Source organism: Scatophagus argus, chromosome 7 (genome assembly GCF_020382885.2).
Source record: "Scatophagus argus isolate fScaArg1 chromosome 7, fScaArg1.pri, whole genome shotgun sequence".
Lineage (NCBI taxonomy): Eukaryota > Metazoa > Chordata > Actinopteri > Scatophagidae > Scatophagus > Scatophagus argus.
This window is the reverse complement of record NC_058499.1, coordinates 8,158,082-8,180,093: the sequence shown is the minus strand read 5'-3', so window position 1 is coordinate 8,180,093 and position 22,012 is coordinate 8,158,082. Positions and strand designations below refer to the sequence as shown.

At 43.0% G+C, this 22,012-nt stretch overlaps 1 protein-coding gene across 1 annotated transcript in view; it reads right to left on the bottom strand.

The window, feature by feature from the left end:
• Positions 1 to 22,012, bottom strand: part of LOC124061589 (cyclin-dependent kinase 17-like) — a 27,871-nt gene extending 5,859 nt beyond the window's left edge. The window contains exons 1-7 of the mRNA XM_046393558.1: positions 21,625 to 22,012; positions 11,701 to 11,849; positions 7,394 to 7,558; positions 6,494 to 6,627; positions 2,448 to 2,573; positions 360 to 416; positions 60 to 174 (exon numbers count right to left, since the gene is read on the bottom strand). Of these exons, the coding sequence (XP_046249514.1) occupies positions 60 to 174; positions 360 to 416; positions 2,448 to 2,573; positions 6,494 to 6,627; positions 7,394 to 7,558; positions 11,701 to 11,827 (724 nt within the window). The 5' untranslated portion in view covers positions 11,828 to 11,849; positions 21,625 to 22,012. The remainder of the gene's footprint in view (positions 1 to 59; positions 175 to 359; positions 417 to 2,447; positions 2,574 to 6,493; positions 6,628 to 7,393; positions 7,559 to 11,700; positions 11,850 to 21,624) is intronic.

Genomic DNA, 22,012 nt, shown 5'->3' with positions numbered 1-22,012 from the left:
GGAGGCAGTTGTGGGGAACGTATGGGGTTCATGGCGGCACACACAGTGAATCTTCACACCTTCTCTGATAGCTGTGCACGGCGCCCCCTCCTCGTGCTCTAGTCTGATCTCCTTCAGCGCCACAAGGTTGTCCGTCAGCTTACTCCTCCCCTTGAAAACTGTGGCGTACGTGCCCTGGCGGACAGGCAGAGAGAGGAAAGGTGACATGAGGAACGGCTGCAGAAGCTGGACTGATGTGGCACAGTCAGGCCGTGAGGGGTTAAAACCGAACCCTATAACTGGGTCTGCATGTGTTATATCACTCGCTATGAGAACATAAACACCTGTGAGGTTAACTGCGAACACACACTCTCACGTACCTCCCCCAGTTTGTCCAGTTTGATGTAGGTCTCCAGCTTCCCAAATCCAATTTCTGACTGGAGGAGAGAAAAGGACAAACAGCATTAATGAGGGTGGTGTCTTTATTAGCACTGACAAGCTTACAGACAGTACGGCAAATCCTTGTGACGGCCTCACAACAACAGAGGGGGGATGTAAGGAGGTCACACGCCCCCAACTAACATCACAGCTAATCACTTGTGACAAAGGACCGCTGGCTTTTGGCTTTTACAATGTGTCTGTTTATAAGGAAGGAAGGGGAACATTTATTTATAAAGTGTGTTTAATACACAGTGGAAAACTCTAATGTGCTTTCAAACTTTTACAACTTTTATTGCTTTTTTTAAGCAAAAAATTAGAGATTTTGGTGGTTCCATCTACTCTATGGTTAGAGTTTTCTGCTTTTGTTTTTGCTTCTGTATGTTAGCAAACCAAACATATTTATTTTTTGGACTTTTAGTCAAGTAAATTATTAGTATTTAACCCTAGAACACTAACGTTAAAATTAGTAACACCATCACTAACGTTGGGTATATTTTACCCGATATAATATCTCGGATAAAATACAGTTTATCACACCAGCGTTCATCATGCCATATAGGACACACAGTGGCCACCTCTTGGTTTTTCTTTCACAGCTGTACTGAGCACACATTTGGTCGAAAGTATCAACACATCCCTTCATTTGGTTGTAAAATTCGATCACTTCAAAATTGTGTGGCTGAAAATCACCCGACGTTAGTGTTCTAGGGTTAAATACCCCACCTTCAGCTGCGAGATGTCATAACAGACACTTAAACATTTTAGAGATAAAGCAACTCCTTACAACTTACCTAATTACAAGAAAATATTCAGCAGATTTACTGACAATGAAAATAATCATTAGTTGCAACCCTGCTGTGTTTAGAGAAGTCAGACTTCTCAAAAAGCTTAAAAATCAGACTATTCATTGACTGAGAGGCAATACTCAAAGGACGATTTTCAGCTCCAGCTTCACCGCACTTTCAACATGGAGACCAGCACCACACGAGCTGCGAACCCTGCAGGTGAGCGTCTCTGCAAATGCAGCAGTCTGGGTGAGGCACAATGTTCATATTTTCCTTCTGTTTGTTCTGCTTTTGACAGGCGCACATTCAAAGCAGAACCACAAGCCAATTATTGAGGCTGCTGACAAAATGTCTGAGGGTAAGGTGTGAGCTATCATGCTCTCACCTCGGTTTCTTTCTGCCTTTAAATAAAACATAAATCTCACAGCTATCTTTATATTCTGCAGCCCCTCCCTGACGCCCTTCCTGCCTCTATTTCTCTCCATTTCTGCCCAACTCTCCTTCACCGTTTCAAATCAGTACTGCTCACTCTCACATGTGGGCAGCAAGTACTGGACATTTACATAAGCAGTTTGGAGGTATTAGCACTACAATTTTTTTCCCAAAATACTTTCACTTCATGACATTTCAGAGGAAAATATTGCAGTTTTTATTTTCCACTTCGTTTATCTGACAGTTGCAACTATTAGCTACCTCACATATCCAGATTTTATCTGCAAAATGTTAAATAAGAAGAAGGTTCATCATACGATAATTATATGCCATACAGATCATACTGAGGTACTTCTCCATTTAATAGGTTTGGCTGTATTACAGCATTGCATGCATGTTGAAAGTCAATGTGCAGGACTGATTTTTCAGGTATTTAATACGCTCTATTAGCCAAAAACAAATAGCAGATACTTCACGAGGTGGAAGGTGGAAGGGACAGGTGTATGCTTGGTGAGTAACAACAGGAAGTTAGTGCACAGCTACAGCTACAAAAGTGATATGAATATATTGTAAGGATACTGACACAAGACTGATGTACATGTGACATTTATATCTTATTAACAATCAAGTAACTGAGCAGCAAAAGCACTGCAGCTGTGGTGCCAGGAGGGAAACACATCAGCGGGCAAACTCGCTGACATGATGGCAAGAAAACACAAAGGCCATCTCTTAATGTCCTCCTCTGTCACAGTCTCTATTCTTTCTTGCCCCCACCCCTTTTTTTTCTCTCTCTCTCTCTCGCCATCTCACCAGTGATGCTCTGCGGGAACGTCGGCTTAGCGGCTGGTCGAAGGGGGGGCTGCTCAGCTGAAGCTTCTCCAGGTAACCATCAGGTATCCGAATGTCAGCCGGCAGGGACAGTCTTTTATTCAGGTCCTACACATGCAGGCGCGCACACACACACACACACACGCAAACAGATAAAAATAACAAACCACTCAATTTAAAAGCAGTCTCAATATGGTGTAAAACCCCCCCAAAAAACAGGAGTAAAGCTTCAGTAAACAGCATAGGCTCTGAGTAAATACCAATGATTGACGACAAAATGGCAGAAATCCAAAGTAAACAAGATGAATCTGTAAGAACCTGGCAGCTTTAGACCTCACTGGTCAACAGAGAGGCCAGTCTGTACACATACATGTGTGTTCACGTGTAGCAGCGTGGTGTTATGCAGTTTTGTGTAGCACATAATGAGGGCTGCCTGTGGAGCCCTTTAAGAGTCCGGGGTAAAGTCTTTCCCAAAGCAACAAAGTACTAAAGCATGATCCTAATGACTTGTTATATAAAGTAAAACACACACTCAGAAAACAACGTCTGGATTCTTCCCATCATGCCTTTCCTCCATTTGTTAGATTACTGTTAATCCATCTCCTCTCTCTCGCTGCTGTAAATCTACTTCCACTCCCTCTGAGGCAACACTTGGTAACATCCCACCGCTGCTCTCCTTCCTCCTCACCAACATACAACAATATGAAACTTTGAACCTTCCACATTTTGACAACAATGTTTAACTGACGGTGACCGACGGGAGAAGTGGCCCATCAATCTTTAATTCAAACCGTGACAATGACTGTTTGTCTGTCTGTCGTGGCCTCCAGCGGTCAGATTTAAAGATGTGGTCAGGTTGCATCAAGCTGTGGACGTGTTTATTGCTCATGGAAAAGAACTGCCACTCTGATGCACAAATTTAACACGACATAAGTCGTTGCTTTGAAGATTTGTTGTTTTGCATCCATTTTTAAAAAAACATTTGTTAACTAATTTTATCATGTGCAAAGAAAGAAAAACGGTTATGCTCGTACCAGATCTTATGTTCATTATTTGACAGTTTTCTTGATTAATCATTTAAATGCTTTGTCCATAAAATTTTAGAACACACAGTTGAGTTTCCATTATAATTTGCCAGAGATGTCATCTACAAGTTGCTTACCAAAAATCAAAGGTATTCAGTTTACTCTCATATAAGACAAAGAAAACTCTCGCGCTGGAGAAGCTAAATGGTTTACAAAATACTTGTTCGGCTGACAGGATGTGTATCTGTGTTTTTGCCTGTGACTACATCCATTTCTGCTGGTCTGTAGTTTCTGTGTGCCTGCTCAGATGAAGAGATGCCATCCATCACCTGACCTTTGCACCCCCACCACCACCACCACTCTCCACCCCACCCTCCATTTGTCCAATCAGCCCCTCCTAATCTGTTACAACAGGGGCCCATCTGGACCGTATTACAGTAATCCCTGTGATGTAATCCCAAAACACGGCTTCCTCCCCAGTGAGAGAGATGTACAATCCTCTACCTGACCACAGACAGACGGATTTCCTCACTCTTCCTCTCACATTTCTTTCTCCTCTTCTTCTTCTTCTTCTCCTAATACCCCCCTCATTCGAGAGTCACATCAGCACAAAGACAAAGAATAAGGCCATACAGTGGTTGCACTGTTGGATCACTTCATCAACAGCGAGCCTGTGGTCAATGATGCTGCTCATCGCATACCAGCACGTACAATGCCCAGAGTGTTTGCTGGCCTGCAAGACAGAAACCGAATACAACTGTGTCTGTACGTGCTTCTGTCTGCTTTTTTTTGGTTGTGAAACAGCCAAAGGAAGTGTGAAGTGCACATCTTGCACACACACACACACACACACTCAATGCACAGCGAGAGGTGATGTGTCATGTCTCTGTGTGTGGGTAGCCCCAAACGGAATAAGCAGCTTAACTGCACGTTTAAGGGTTTTTCTTTTCTTCTTTCATGCAGTCTTGTATGCTTGTTCTGTCTGCGTAGCTACTGGTGTCTGCTCGTAAATCCCCAGAGGTGCTGCGATCAAACCAACCAATAAACACTGTCAAAGAGAAGGAAGTGTGTGTGTTACTCTGTCACAAGATCTTTTCTTCACATGATCACCCAGCAGGTACTCTGCAACATGTGGCTCACTGGCAAGATATCAACATCAACCACACATCGCAATACATGTGCAGTAGAATTTTACATTCAGTTAGCTTGGATTCCTTTGAGGAAATAACATCTTTGTAGTATTTTAAATTGGTGAGATGTTGGGTGGTTTCAGCTCCACTCGAGTGTGAAAGTCTAATAATGGTTTAAGATTTTTCAAAACCGAAATCTATTTCCCAGTGAAAATGTAAAAGAAACTGGACAGTTGCAGTGACTCAACTGTACATCCTTAAATCCCATTAGTGTCCATTAAAATGGACTGAAAGGACCAAGTTTTGGCTCTGCTGTCAAGTAAGAGTGAGTGATAAACACACATCTTTCAGTTTAAAATCCTCAAGCACAATCCAAACAGCATGTAGCTGGAGCTTATACTACACTCAAATCAATGTCAAGAATCTGCAAAATTCAAGAAAACCCCACTGAGTCCACTTTATCTGTTTCCTCAAGATAAAGCAGCGTGAGTTCTCCTTTTACTTCACGCTGTCTTTCATGTGTGTCTACACGCCAGCTGGATTCAAGCTTTCGCTCTTGATCTGGTTTTGCATTTGTGTGCACGTCTGTCTTTCCATATGCTCTGCTTAAAAAAAACAAAAAAAAAAAACACTCTGTGTGGTTGTGTAGTGCAAGCCAGAACAACTTGGCCTGATTTTATTCTCAAATATTTAAACTTCATGAAATGGGGATAATATCACTGCACTGCATTGCATTTTCACGCCCTGGATTTAAAAAAATAAATAAATAAATGAAATCCCTCTTATACAACGAAAAAAAAAAATAATAATCACAGCGAGAAGTCTTTCCATAATGCGCTGCCATTATGTAACCACCAGAGTCAAAATCAGCCTGCCCCTTACTGACTCACTGTGTGTAAGAGAGAGAGAGTAAGTAAAGGGGTTGGGTTGGGTGGGTGGAGGCGGTGGCGACCGTGAAACCTTCTGAAAAACAGATTCTGAAATATGTTCAGCAGTACAGCATGTGGAGTCACCGTGTGCATATGTGTGTGTCCTGCTGAGATTATGTGGGCAGCTGAGGACACACTACGAGAATACGCCTACACCGAGTTACAGCACGGAGCTCTAACACACACACATCACTGAACATCCCGTCTTGCAGAAACTAGAATTACTGCCTCGCTCGTATGCCTCCCAGCAGCAGTCTGTCCAGACTCATGGAATATATTTTACGACTGACGGAGAGCTTCATCGCAATACTGCAACAACAACCACCTGAATCACAATATCAGCAAAACCAGTGAGCTTTAGGTGGACTAAAATGCTTCAAATATGGATGTTGCTGCAAGGAAGCTACAAATGCTAAAGCGTGGATGCTTCACACACGTGTTCAACCTGAGAGCACAGCGGATGCCCGAGATTAGAGTCACCAAGTGATAGATGGTCACAATCTGCCCTTCTGTTCCTGAGTTATGATGTTGAATAAATCACAGAAAAGAGTTAATGGAGAACATTATGATGTCACAGTGAAGTTGGCCTTTTGGATATAAAATGTCATCATTCTGTGTGAAATTTTATCACAGTTACACAGTTACATGAATTCTGGAGTTATGACTAAAAATTGACTATCGCCAGCGAGTTGGCATAAAGAAAGGTCCATTGCTTCTCAGTGGATCAATCAAAACGTACCTTCAACGACAAAGTGGAGACTGAACTGCTGAAGTCGGCTATGGAAAAAATGTGCCATGATTCATAACGGCAGCATATTCAAACGTCAAGGCCTGTTAATGCTAGCCAGTGACTCATATCACACAACTAATTCTCAATTTTAAAAAGGCAGAAAGATTAGGCAAGAACAATGGAGAGCCTGAAAACACAGAGAAACAAATCCCACCTCTGCTGAGATGCGTCTGTTCCCTCTGTTCCTCAGACAAACACCCGTAGGCGACTGCACCTCATCAGAGGAAGTCCCCGACGCCTGGTCGCTCTCCCCGTCTGACCCCATCTTCAGGTTCTCATGGACGATATCTGGATCGGAGAAAGATAGGAAGAGGAGGTTGAGAGGTTGACTTTGACAAATGGAGCAGGTCTGTAGGAGACAGGGCAGGGCTCAGTGCAGGCCTGATGACTTAAGCGGGAAAGAAAAACAGTCTCTCGCTTGGACTCTTATCGAGCTCCCGGCTGTGTTGAGCAGAGGACGTACACAGCAAGTGTATTAGGTTTTAGAAGTTTGACACACTGTAACTTTCCCACACCTAAACAAACTTAGGTTGCAAACATTTAGAGCATTTTCCTCTGGGCTTTATGTCAGTGTTAGGTGATGTTGTCAATTTAAATATACTGTATCTGTCTCTGGTTTGCTGGAACTGTCAGTCTCTGTCATTAACAAAGGTCTTATTGCGCAACTGAAGGCCATACTGGAATGACTGCACTGATATGCGTGTGTGTCTGCACTAACTGCCTCTAGCAGTGGGTTTGTTGAGCACATGTTTTCACACATAAAATATCACTCGTGTGTAGGCTCAGCTGACTCAGCAGCAATGTGTAAACCAAAGACTTTCCATGTAGTTTGGAGGATATTCGACAACCAAGTCTAACAGCTTCACATCTAAAGTGAATTAAAAAGGTTGGAATAAAATCTGACTGCTGTAGTAACGTCTAAACAGATTCTACAAGCTACATACCAGAAAATAAGTCTCCTGTACTAAATCTCTGTTTAAAGTCACAAGAAAGACAAACAACAAATGTGATCACATCCTCACTCTGTGTGTGTGTGTGTGTGTGTGTGTCTCACCGAGGCGGCTGCCGTTGCGAGGCATGACCATAAGAGAGCCCAGACCTCCTCCGATGACGCTCTGAGGCCGTCGCAGTGGTGGCTTTTTAAAGGAGCCCGTGTACTGATGGAGGAAGGAGTGGACGCTGTGGGCCGAAGGAGGACGACCATTTCGCACTATGGGCTCTGCGGAAAGAGACGCAACATTTATTTTAATTACGATAAAAACCATGTTGATGCACCGTGCTCTGAAGGTGACTACACATACGAGCCTGCCCGTGACTGAATGGTTATTACAATTTTATGCCACTGACAATAGCTGAGCTGCTTAATGAGATCAGTATTAGCTTGGACGCTGATGGAAAAAAAAAAATAAGTCTGAAATATGCACTGGATTGGATACATGTTCAATACTGCTGCCCTTCACACACACACACACACACACACACACACACACACACACACACACACACCTGATGATCAAATCCTACCAGACACAACTATAAACACTTTTGCCCTTTGGAACAACACCTCATACAACTAGTCCTTTTTGAGCATAACTTGGCATTTCATCATCAACAAATCCAGTGAATTTCACACTCTCACTTGGTGCCAGAGGAAATGGATCCTACAGTCTTGAATTTCCCTCGGGATCAATAAAGTATCTATCTATCTAATTTTCTCACTCTGAGTATTCTGTTTATTAGAAACAGCTTTGACAGAAAAATGTTTCTGTTTTGGGGTTTGCATGAGGTTTAATCATTAAAAAAAAAAACCAACTAAAATCTAGTGAAGTGCATTTTGCTGGCTATCAGACTAAAAGCTTTCTGATGCACAAACTATACATTGCTGGTTACATACGCAGCATAACACCAGACTGCATGAAATAATCATTGCTACATAAGAGGCTTCATCTTGTAATCTACTGATGCACAGATTTGCATGCAATATCACGTAAGTGTTGTGACATAGTAAGATACTCAGTTGCATGCTTAACAAATGCACGTTAAGCATGTCTTTAAAAGGATAAGAATATGAAATTTTCAACAAAACTGTGGTAACATCCATGAAAAACAAAGAAAAATAGAGATGATAAAAGTAAAGGACTAATGAAGAAAACTGATGACTTGTTAAACAACAGATTATATAACAGCTTTTCAATGTAAATCAGTAGTTAAGAGTACTGAAATTACTACATGAAATGTTACAATCACACCTGAAATCTTGAAACAAAACATAATGCAGCTACTAAGTTATAGTACATAATGTTCCCTATACAAAAAAAAGACAGTGAAAAATTTATTATGTAGTATAGATTAACGGCAACTAAACACCAACTGCGACAGGGGAGAAGCTGGCAGTCTGAGCTCCGACAGGACAGAGCGATACCGAAGGACATGAGCAGATCAATGACGAGGCATGAGGCACCAACAGTTCACAGCTGACATTCAGTCACTGAGAGGAAGGATGCGCAGGCCCTGTTTTCTCATGTCACCCGACTGGAGAGGGATGCACCCTCCACCCGAACATGCAAACGGAGAGGGAGCGGTTGGGGTTAGTGTGTCCGAAACACCAATGTGATCAAGCCAAAGGTGACAGCCATGATGGCTACTGCTTTAATATCTGTGGTGTAAAATGTTATTAGCCGACGAACAGGACTGACTGACGGCAGTAACTGGATTTTTAGATACAAACTTTTAGACTGTTTTTTGATCAGCGTTATGAAGATCCAGTATTTTATTTGCCAGATGTCCTCAACAGATATTTCTCTCTTATTTTATCCTTTAACAATTTCTCTATTTATTGTCTATTAAACATACTATATCATGATATATACAGGCATCCTCACATTAAAAAAATTGATGAAAAGGGTTTATTTGGGTAAAATAACAAAAGCGACAACCTTACATTACTATCAGAACAAAGCATGACAAAGAGCTACAGTGACAAAGGTGACATGCAAAAAAATCTGATTTGCATCTTCAGGCACAGCTGCGGTGCTTGTCTTTGAGTTTGCGTTTCTTTGTTTGCTTTTTCTGATTTTTTGGTTTGCATTTCTTTTGTTTGGTTTATGAGTCATAGTTTCTCTTTCTTATCTCAAAACTTGAACCAATCTGAGCCAGGAAATAAGAAATGAGGTTGCAGCGGCAAGCTTTATTTCATAACTACAATGCCTATAATAAACAGCTAACCAGCTCTGCCAGTTTCAGTAGGAAGCAACAGTCATCGTCTAAATCACCCACCTCCACACACACCATTTTTGATTTGTCTGGCTTCCTGTTCCCAGGGTCAACCAATTCTCTGCGTGTTTTTTTTTTTTTTTTACACTTAAATCTTATTGCCAAAATTAAGCTCACAAGATTCAGGCTGCCTCTGAGGCTGATTCAAAGTACTGTGGGTGTGCAGGTCATGTTATGAAAAGAAAAAGCAGATTTCACTATTTAACAGATTTGTCTTGTTTGTTTTGACCCTGTTTGTTGTGTCCAATATTACAAGCCTCGTCATCAATTTGTTATTTTGTTGTTGTTATTTATCCCCTTTAACACAAACGAGGCATTTCCTAGATTTCCTATAAAAACTAAACAAAACACACACAGCGCCCCATGTAACATCCAGGTCCTTATGCCACTTCTGCCTTATCTCTGTGCAGCTGCTGCAGCTGCTGGCATGAGTTATAAGTCTTACATAATCAGATCAGGACCAGAACGTTTTCCCCAATCACGGAGGTCAGATCACATCTCATCTGGCTACTCCGTTCTGTCTCCTCTCTACCCTACTTACTGTTACACAGCCTGCTAAAATCCCCTCACACACACATACACACACACACACACACACACACACCATGATTCTGTGTCCCCACTCAACAAGCACAGAACACTCTGGCCAAACCTGGTGTTAATCACTATACAAAAAGCTCTTTACAAAGCTCAGTTGGTTCTCAGAGGGCGGTGGAGAGGAGGGGTGGACTTGGACGATCTGACTGATTGAAGAAGGGGGAAGAAAAAAAAAAACTTTGGCCAAAAGACAAGAGAGGAAAACTGAAGACAGGCCTGAAAGAAGCTTTGGGGGGGGCAAGGGGGTGGTGGACCTCAGGGTGGCCAAAAGAGAAGAAGAGGAGCTGGAAGATTTAAAAAAAAACTGGGGGGTATGCATCTAAATGCCTAACTGGTTTCACCAAGTCATCCAAGTTGCCGTGGCAATGTCATGGAGACTTGAAAGTTTCCAGATCTCGAGCGCCATGGTAACAATGTGGTGGCACACAGAGGAAAGCACCCTGGCTCCCTCCCCGCAGAGTTCATCAGTATCAGCAGAGATAAACCACTGTGTCACTCTGCTTCTGTTTCGACATCTTCAAGGCCCCAACCTTCAGCAGGATCCAAATGAGTGATACAGCCAACCACAGTGTCTGAGTCAGTGTGTCTACAGTAACATACATAAAGATTTGAGTCACACAGGCTGACCAGAGTCGATATACTGTCTCTCTACTTGTGCAGTAGAGGAAATTATTTTTCTAAACTTTGTCACGCGATTTTATTTTTAAATACTCCACGTTAAAGCAACGATATGCAAGAATTGGTGTTTTTTGCGACTTTTTGCCCTTACGGTTGTGGATGGCACAATATACTTTTACACCACTGTCTTACTGAGGTGACTTAGAGTGGCTCCAACCAGGACTTTGATCTGGATCATATTTTACAGAGAAAGTACTTTCTGATTAGAGCTGAACTCATAGAACTGCTGGCTGAATGGCTAACTACCTAAATGTAGCTACAGTTAGCAGCAGTTAGCAGTTACTTGATCAAGAAGTGAAGCCATTTGTCCATCAGGAAACTCTGTAAAACACTAAGTTATTTCCTCCATAAAATATTATCCGGCTTCAAAGCCAGAGAGTAAACTAAGGTTTTGTTTTGGTAATCGCGGGAACTGGCCCCAAGAAACACTCCACTCTGGTGCGTATCGTTTTTCCAACCAAATTCTTGTCTCATTTATAGGGTGAGCGACAATAAATTCATCAGATTCACTGCCCCATATTGTTATTTTTTGAAGCCACTGTAGCTGTGATATATCGCATGTGGCTTAAAGAAACAATAGAGGCGTATGGAGAATACCAACCGAGCTGAAGCTGTGTGTGCTTAGAGCCATTTTCCATGCCAAGTAAGTCAAAGAAACTCAAAGTAATGCCCATAACATACAGGCCTCCACGACCGCTGCAATGTGCAGGAGAAGCAAGTTATGCTGAAGAAAATTGAGAATACAGAGGTGGAGAAATGTATTTCACTCCTCGCATAGACATTTCCATTTACAAACATATGTATAAAACGCACCGCTGTCCTTCAGGCCGTTCTCCTCGACAGTCATCTGCTCTGCCAGCTCAGACAACGACTCGTCGATGGTGTGGCTACCTCGTAGGGTCTGAGAGAGACGTCGCTTGAACCGCTTCATCTTCTCCATGGAGCTCTCGGGAAGGGGAGGCCTGAGGAGAACAAATAAAACAATACATAACTGAGTTGTTGTAATTATCTTACATGGCTTACAAGAGTAGATACAGCTTGTTATGCCCACTATCTGTAAGCTGTAGTACGGATGCAGGCCTTGACATTTCAGTGACACAATCTGTAATGTGCCTTCAATTCAAAAGAATACACCCAATCCGCCTGCAGCCGTGTTTCACAATCCCACACGATGAGTTAAACTGAAATCAAAGACACTGTTAGATCATCAGGTACAGCACCGGGCAAACAATGACACGGACCAATCGGCACTCTGATGCTAATTATGACTCAGCTCATTCAGGAACATTACTTAACATTCCTCCCCCTGGGAAAACATGACAAGTCAGTGAAAGATTCTTGTGGGTGAATTCGGCGTACGGTCCCTGGCACACCGGACTGTAAAAGCAAATCCTAAACCAGGGGGATTTACTGCTGAATGGAGCAGGACTAGTCTGGGCCACATCGAGTCCACATCACACATTCCAGCTGCATTTACTGTGTGCATGAGAGTAACTGATTGTGAGAGCTACGGTCGGTTTGTGTGTGAGAGAAGAGGAACAAGATTTCAAATCAAGAAAGATTTGGGATTTTTTGGCAGGATAAGATTACGAGAAGCCTCTCCCTGTGACCTCAATGGAAAGATCCTGATTCCACTGTTACTGCAGATCTGAACAAGTGTGCGTCTGCAATGATGATGATGAGTAAAGCCAGACATGAAAACACATGAGTAGTAAAGCTCCTCAGGGCTCGCTGCCTGCCAGCTATAACCTAGTGACAGCCTTTTGTCTTCCAAATATCTCTCATAACCTGAATTCTGTCCAGAGATAACCACATCTTACTCACTCATTCAAATAGTGGAAAAGTAGTTATTTGTCTTGGGAGAGCATGCTAGTGGAAGAAGGTATGAATAAAAGAAGAGGTTCACAGCTTTCAAGGCTTTAAGACAATACTCACATTGCTCTACAGACATTGAAATCGTAATGTTAATCAAAAAATTCCACAGTCTTCTCTCCCAATAGGGATGCAACGAATTATTTTCATTTTTTAATCCATCTGCTGATCATTTCTTCCAGTTAGTCTGAAATGTGAAATTAGCAGTTAGCAACTCAAACACATTCAAATCCTCACATTTGAGAAGGTGGAAACAAAGAATATTTGGTCAACACTATGATGATATTTGGTATTTGTGCTTGGTAAGTAATGAAATGATTAATAAGATCATTAAAATTTCTTTTTGATGTGGTGGAGATGGATGTGGAGACTGGAAGAAGCCTAAGCCCAAAATCATGGAAACAAATAACAGTGACACCCAATCAGTGAACAAAACTGACTTTCAGACTTTTCATGTCGCCGTAAAACTTTGATTTCACATTAGCATCTGTTTGTGAAGATACAGTATGTGCGGGTGTGAAGTAATCCATCTGCTGCATGCTTTGCAGGTTTAGAGCTACAGTGTCTGGTTCAAAAAGTTTGTCCTCAAGATTTTTAAAAGGCTGCGAGCCTCCCCCCACACAGTGGGCAGCAGTAACCGTCTGAACTGGGCTTAAGGCCAAAGCAAACTGGAACAGTGCAAGGACGCAATATTAAGCAGCAGATCAAGAGCACCACACAAGGAAACACCATACATTAACAGCTTCACAAAGAAGTGAGGTAGCCGAAATGGCAAACGACGAAGTATTCTCTGTTGGTTTAGCCACGACGATCCTGGTTTCATTCTGGCTAGCAATCCTTGTCACAAGCCGTCTGCTCTCTCTCACCCTGTGCTTCCCATCTCTCTATATGACCTTAACATCAGCAGGCTCATTCTTAACAACTGGGCTAAACTGCTTTAAACCTGCAATAACCGATTTAGAGCTGCTAAGAACACAATGTTAACATATCATCACCAAGGAGCTGAGGCAGGAACAGCAACTCATGTCTCCCCCCCTGTTTTTATAGCTTTCTGATGAGCTGAAACTCACTACAAAGCCCCAAAGCCCTCATTTATGAATGACTGAGCCTTTTGAGGATACTATACTGATAGTATCACCTGTTTCCTGTGAACCTGTTTACCTGTGGAATGTTCCAAACAGGTGTTTTCTGAGCATTACTCAACATTCCCGGTCTCTACTTGCTTGAAACGTTTTGCTGGCATCAAATGCAGGACAAGCATATCTTTACAAAAATCAATTCAGCTGACGAGCTAAAACATTAAACATGTTGTCTTATTGTGCTCTTTTCAACTGAGTATATGTCAAAATATACATATATGTATTGTGCTGTTACATGCTTGCTATATAGTGGGCATATAACATAAGCTATGTGTCACTTTATGAAACTTCACTTGCATAGATGGGGAGTGTTGCAATTCCATTTTACTGCTGTTGTAACTGCACAATCAGGCATATGACAAATAAATAAATCTTGAACCTTGAATCTGGAAAAATCACATTCTGGTTTTACACAGTATCCCAGCTTTTTTGAACCGGAGTTGTACAAAGGATGGGACACTCGTCTCTCCTACAACCTTGTTTCTACAAGTCCCACTGGTCAGAATCTATATTTTTTACATAATATTAATACTCTTGTCTTGCCTTGCGCAACCTCCATCCTACTTCTGTGCTCTTAGCAAAGCAACAACCAATCTAATTGTTCCAGGAACCGAGATGCGGCAGAACGTTATCTTAACTGTCAAAACAGCTCCACATCAGTGATGACACATCAGCCCCAACATGGGCAAACAGTCTGTCATCTCCTGGACAGCTCACTGCATTACCCACTCTCCAGCTGCAGCCTTACGCAGAAGCCAGCAACATGTGCTCCAGATAGAAAAAAGTAAACTCATAACTCTATTACTCTAAAGCTATTAATTCACAATTTACCCATCAAAACCCTGATAACTTAAAAGTCTCATGTGCAAGTTATGAGTTCACAGCACCTCTTACCTCTTTTCACAGGAAGCAACAAACTCAGCATAGAGAATACTTTGGATTTTGATGTAAAACCCTAAACCTGACAGGCTGTTCACTGTTTGTTTTTGCAGTCAATCTCTCTCCAGTTCCCATGGCAATATTGTGAATCCCCTCTTAATTTATAAATGTATATTATACAGATATGAGGGGGCACATTAACATTTCATAAATAACTGGGATATGACCTACTATCCAGCAGACTCTCACAAATCACTTCATGAATGTTCCATGGAAAGTAAACGGCAGCAGTAGAGAGGAGGAGGAGACGGGGCGGAGAGGTCTATGGTGCACCCGTATCCGCTGGCCCACGATCCTGCTCTGGGATCGAGTGTGGAGCTTTGGAAGTGAGCCTTATCCCTTCTCCCCCTAAGTAGGCCGGTCTGAGGTCTGAGCTCCAGATCGGCAGAGAGGGAGGAGAAACATGGAACGGAGGGGTTCCAGTGCTGCGCTGATTCAGGATTTGTTGCCATGGCAACCCCGCTGCTTTTTCCATGTTGAAAATGCAGAGCACGGCAGGACACTGCACACATGCTGATCTTCCGTCTCACACCCTATAGCAACCCCCCCCCCCCCGACGTCTGCATTGTCATTCCCCTAAACCAAGAATCAATATCTACTATAACATGACTTTCGTCCCACAGGCAAATTCTGAAATCACCAGCTGTAAGCTAAATTGCATTTATTTCCACCTCTGTTCCTGACAGTACAGTCCGCTGGAGGTAGCCGGGTGGATGCAGGAGAAACTGGGGTGGGGGGCTTGAGGCACTATGGATGCCGCAGTGGTGACAACAGACATATGCCTCATATGGACTCTGTCCTTTTGCTGCTATAGCTGCAAGCGAACAGCGACTGTGCTGATGATAAACAGAGGGCTACTAAAGGGTAAGGCCAGAGTTCCTGCTGTGAGGAACCACAACCCCCACGGCCTGCAATACCAGACTAGAGCTCCACAAGCCACCGTCACTGCAGAAGCCTGTGCAATTGTCCCACTTCTGCTCAAAGACCTGATCACACCATAGCCACCATCATCGCCAAAGGGTAACTGCTATCTGGGCCAACCACACAAACAGGAAAAGCAAGGTCACAACCTTTCTATGAACCCTACAGGGTTCAGTAAACCACCGAATGTCACTGCCTTCAGGAGAACGGGGGTCCTAGAAAACGCTTGCATATTCTCCGCTGCTTACAGAAGGAGACGGAGAACAAGTGTGACTGTTGGCATGATTCACGGGTGAGCTCAGCCTTGCTTTTCTAAAGAGCAGCCTTTTCTCATCCTGGCCAAGACAATGAGGACATGAGTGAGGAGCTGGCTCCATTATAGGTGCCTCACATAAAGGCTGCTTTGTGCACAGTAAGAAAGGAAAAAAGTAGGCTTTTGCAAGAGACGCAGGAGGTAGTGGTGTGCTGCGTGGTGCTAAGCTGAGCTGAGCATGACAACCAGGCAGGCGTGCTTCCCCCACACACTGCAGCAGGTGAGGCTTTACTTCAACAGGATGATCTGTTTGAAAACCCAACCAAAGCCTTGTCCACAGAAACTCAGCATACTTCCCCCTTTTCTTTGCTCTTTTCTGACACGAACTCTTTTCTCGCTCTGCTTTCACACTTGTCACATGCGTAACCCGTGTCCGTAAGGCTGAGCGGTGCTGACAGACCGGTCAGTGCTGTTGTGTGTTCGTGTAGGGGGGGGAAATACAACAGATACCTCAGCCGGAGCCTGTAGCCAAAGGAGGCCAGGCCAGACCTGTGACGCACAGCCACAGATCTCACAGGCAGTAAGATCCTACACTAGCTGATTAACACTGCTGCTATGGTTACAGCAGCTTGAGTGACGGGTCGGCTCCCCTCTGACTAAGCTTTATCTGTGGCCCAACAATCCCTGCAGTCAGACAGTAGACGACCAAGTTCAATACTGTCGTTTCTTAGTACAATACACTACGATATAGTTTTTATGTCTCTCATGTACTAATATGGTTTTGAAGACAGAAAGAGCAGCTGTTACTGTAGAACCGCCTGCAAATATATAATCTGTGTAGTGAAGGCTGCGTTCCCATACTTAGGGCTCAGTGTAAACCAACTGATATATATATTTTTTAATAAATTAATTTGTTTCTAAGATTAACTAATTTATTGTGCCACCTAAAGAACATAAAAAGATCCAAAAATACTAATACTGCATAGTTAACTGGTAGACTAGTTAACAAATAGAAGGATTAATCAGTAAATATTTTGATCATCAAGCAAACATTTAAGTCAATTTTTACCAAAAATAACATACACTTCACTCTTTCACACATACACTTCAAAATAATCACAAATCTGATTATTTTGAGTTTACTTTGCACAAAATGAGACTGGGATATTATGATTTATTTTTTGTTTTGTTTTCATTTAAAGAACAAACAATTAACCGAAAGAAAAATCTGCAGATAAATCGATAACGTAAGTAATAATGTAATGTAATCATTAACTGCATATTTGCCTTAAACACACAATTACAGCCCAAACTATCTCAAGAAGAAAAAACTTTCTGAAAATTTTTGATCAACTTCCCCAATATGTCATGAAATACGTCATGAATAGCTAAACCACGGCTTTGAAAATAAACACACCATGTAATTAAGCGACACATTTACACTTCACATGATAACACAGTTTATGAATGGGAAGAAAGACCAGCATGAACTGTGACAGATAAGCCTTGTGGACGCAGCTGGATTCAGGGCAGGGTGTCGAGATCAACAGATAAGACCAGATATGATCGCGCCAGCAACAGACCAAAGTAGTACTTTTCCCCCCTTTTCTTATCCAAATTAATTTTAAAAAAAAACTGATGTTTTGTGGCTGCAATCCTTTGTGAATAAAATGAGGTTAAAATAAAACCATTTTCAGACCGAACCCTGTAAATTTTACAGTTACAGTTACAAACTTCTCCCTTTAAACATACAGATTTAGAAGTCCTGATGGCACTAGATCTATACCAGGTAAAAGGCAGCATGATTATCACTCCACCCGTTTGGCTCATTAGGGAGATAATCGCCCGGGCGTGCTGTGGACTGGATCTGAGCCTGAGTCAAGTCACCTGGTGTCCATTTGTGAGTCGAGCATTAGCATCAGAGAGAGCGACAATTAGCCTTCCCCGCCCTGCTCGTCTGCGCTCGTCGCACTCGCAGGGCCTTTCATGGCTGTTAAAAGGGAACAACGGGCCACGCTGCTATCTAACTAAGGGCAGACAGCAGGATGGGGGTTATCAGCATATCAGCTTCCCTATCCAACTGCAAACACAAACAGCTCTCAGTAGCCTTTGTAGTAATTTCAGACAGCCTGCATGCCAGGCACGGTTGTGTGTTACAAGTGAACCCTGCAGAAAGTTTAAGTGGTCTCTTTTTCTGACAGGGCTGCATGAAACACCATTTCTTTTTAAATTAATAATGCCGCAAAGAATAAACACTATTTTGACAAATGCTGAATAATTTTACGCAAAAATGTCAAACATTTTCTGGTTCCAGCTTCTTAAATGTTAAGATTTGTTGCTTTTCTTTGTCATTAATGATTGTAAATGAAGAGTCTTTGGGTTTTGGACTGTTGGTTGGACAGAAGAAACGATTTGAAGACACTCAACAACACTTTCTGGGAAATTGTGATGAGCATTTTTAGCAATTTTTTTGGTCATGGACTCGATCGCTTAATCATGAAAGAAACTGGCACGATAGCTGCTCGCAAAAATAATTTAGTCTGAATCCTATAACTTATTATTCATTTTGAGTCCAAAGTGTTGTCCTCAAATTTCATGCTCTGTCCAACCAACACTTCAAAACACAAAGATATTTGTTTTACAATGATATGAAACGGAACAAATCATCACATTTGAGAAGCTAAAAAGAGAAGCTCTTGGCCAGTTTCAGTCAAGCCAACTGACCTTTTATGGATGCATGTATTTAGATAAAATCAAATTAATGTGGGAAAACTTTTTCTTTCCCACTTATGAGTGGTGAGAAACTCGCTAAGCTTTGAATCAAATGGAAAATTGATCATCTTATTAGGAAGGAACTCAAAACGTATTTTTAGCCGTTGAACGGTGGTCTCCTTTCTCAGTCCCTGATTAGAAAAACCTTCAGCGCCAAGACTGAGTGGGCCTGAGGGTTTCTAAATTCAGCTAAACAAAACAAATGGATTTAATATGATTTTCATTAACAAGTGAGAACTTAATTATAAACACCTAAGCACACATGCAAAGCTATGCTGGCTGTAATAATGCTGTTTGGATGAAGGTGCATTTGTGTGTGTGTGTTCGCTTCCAAATAAAGACCAGACAAGTGTTCAGACCGCGTCTCCAAATCCTGCCAAGAGTGACGGGAAAAGGGGCAATATTTGTCCCTCACCTGTCTCAGACATTTACACTGCAGATGACTGCCCACATATGCGGTGTAAGTTATTACTGTATAACTCAATCAAACAGGCTCTTGGGCCAGCTGGCTCCGCAGCTGCAGTGGGGTCTTTGCTACCACCACACACGTCCAGATTCACACTTCAGACTTACAGAATCAGGGAGTGGAGGCGGCCAAACCTTTCAGGCAGCACTTGTCTTATGGGGCGAATGCATGCGAGAGGCCGGGCCTGAATGCCGCTGTCAGGGTTCTGGTGTTAATGCAGCAGAGAAAAGAGGAAGAGTTTGTATTCATGGCTATCTATAGACATGAGTGGTGCCTGTGACATAGCAGCTGCTCCCCAGAGAGCAGTGACACATTAACCTTCAGCCAGCTGTCTTGGCCTACTGCTTAAACATGAGCTCACACACCCAGAGAGGACACAGAGTTGTGTTAGCAAAACCTTACAGAAGGAGTTAAAATCACAAAAAAAAAAAAATCTGTCTATGTTGTTTGAAATTGTTCTGTGTATTCAAGCGGAAAATTAATCTCTGGCAAAAACACATCCATGTATGTGTACACTCACATGCGATTGCACACACACACCCACCCACCCATACACATACTGGACCATCATCTGATCTGCACTGGGACTCAAGGGATCAGTACCATGTGGCTACAGCTGTTTCACAGCAGGTCAGGTTACCCAGCCAACCACCATCCCCAAGGCCTTCACCAAGGGAACGACCCCATGTCAAACCAACACACACACGGGCACCCTGTCACCAAACAGTTCCCTGCCCTCCTGCAGGCACCAGGCTAAACACACAGTATTCTGAGCCCAAAACTGAGACATGCCCTGAAGCTCCTGGATGGCGTGCATCTTTGCAAGGAAGCTCAACAGCTTGCGGCTGACAAACTGAAACCTGCTCTCAGGAAATGAGAGAAAGTGCTACAACAGCTCTTTCATTCAGCCATCAGCAGAACAACACTACCTGTAAACAGTGACAATTATGACTGGGAATCGAACCTCAGTACGTGTCTCGGTGCAGGCCAAAATGTTTCCGTAGCACAGGACTAACAAATGTCTTCAAATCACATTTTTAACTAACCAGCAAAGTTCTGGTTCGACTGCTAGACGGCGTTTGAGAAATTAATGTCAGTACAGAAACTCGGCAGCAGTATCAAAATACAACAGCCATTTATGGTAACATACTTCATTTTCTAATATAAATAGTAGGCAGGGTGCCAATTCAAGCCCACCAGTTATTATCTGACTATCAGCAGAAACAAAACATGATAATATGATCTCAGGTTACCAACGGCTGAAAGAATTAGACTGAAGTAGTGCCAAAAATTTGCTGGTCTTAACTTCTTAAATGTGAACATTTATTGATTCTCTCAGTTCCTTGTTATCATAAATTGAATGTTTTTAGACAAAACAGGAAAAAGGAAGATGACAAAATTGGGCTACTGGAAATTCTGTTGGGCATTTTTTTGTGTCACAATAGGTAAGCTGTTAACAACATAACTCGTACATACAGGACAATACGGTAAACGTGGTAATAAATATGTAACCACATGTGCTCCTGGGTGTTCTGACACCAAATAAACTTCCTCATAGGTTCACCATGAATATCCCTCCCCCACCTCCAGAACAATGATGCCTTCCTTTCGGACATCCTGCTAACTTGACACTCATCTCTCACCCACGCAGACACTTAACACAGCATAACTCCCATATGCACATATCTGTGGAAGACAGGAGTGCAGGAACTCAACGAAAGCTGCCTCTTGGGGTGAGGTTCTTAGAAACTGCAGGGACTTCTTCTCAAACCGTTTCCCCATGCCGGCTCCTGTCCTGGCCCTCACACCGACTGTGAGTCAGCTCACAGGCTGGTACAGTTTGCGCGACTGCGTCAAGAAGTTTGAGGTGGTGAAAAAAATGCTTTTTTGGATCACACAGAAGGGACATCTGTGAAATGTGGGTCAGTGAATGTTTTGGGAGCAACCATGCAAGACGACACATGCAGAGCAACTCGCCAGCCCTACCTTTTACAACCAAACCTCATTCAGACGAGTGACAAACGAGCCGGACGACTGTTTGTGTTGGTGGTATTTAACGACAAAGCTGACACGAATATTTAACCGTGCGGGGAGGAAACGATAAACCATTAACCACTCTGAACTTAGTTTTCCATTGGTGTGCATGCTGCATGTAAGTTGGTTAACCTCGCTGTTTGTTTTAGTTAAATGCGGCCATTCACCGGTGAGTGAACGGCTCACACAACAAGCGGCTGCATTCACGCCGAGGGCAGTGAAGTAAACATTGTTAAGCCCGTTTTGTGTCAGCGCAGGGTGGTGTGAACGCTTCTCGTCTCGCCGCTGTTTCGCTGTGGTAAATTCACAGAAACTACGCCGAAATTTTAGAGGACACTCACCAGAAACGATGAGCGTTGCTCCGACCGGAGTCCCCGACCTCGGAGCTTCTTCTCAGGCCGGATGCCGTCTTTCCTTTCGACCGTGAAGAAAAGCGGCGACTGGTTCTTCTTTGTGGTTTCCGTGTGGTGGTGGCTACTTTCAGATCTTCAGTGTCGCTTATGTCCGCGGGCTTGTAGCGTCCAGCAGCATGGCTTTGTTTTTTTGGGGGGGGTTAAAGTTTCACTCCTGGTAGAAAAAAGGAAGCGCTATCGGTGTATTTTTCGCTCGGAGAGACCATGGCAGTGTGAGAGACGCGGTGCTGCTTAGCGGTTGATCTGAGTGTGTCCTCTGCCTGCTGACGCTGCCTGCCTGCCACCACACCAGCCGTGTCATCAAAATGCCAGCGGG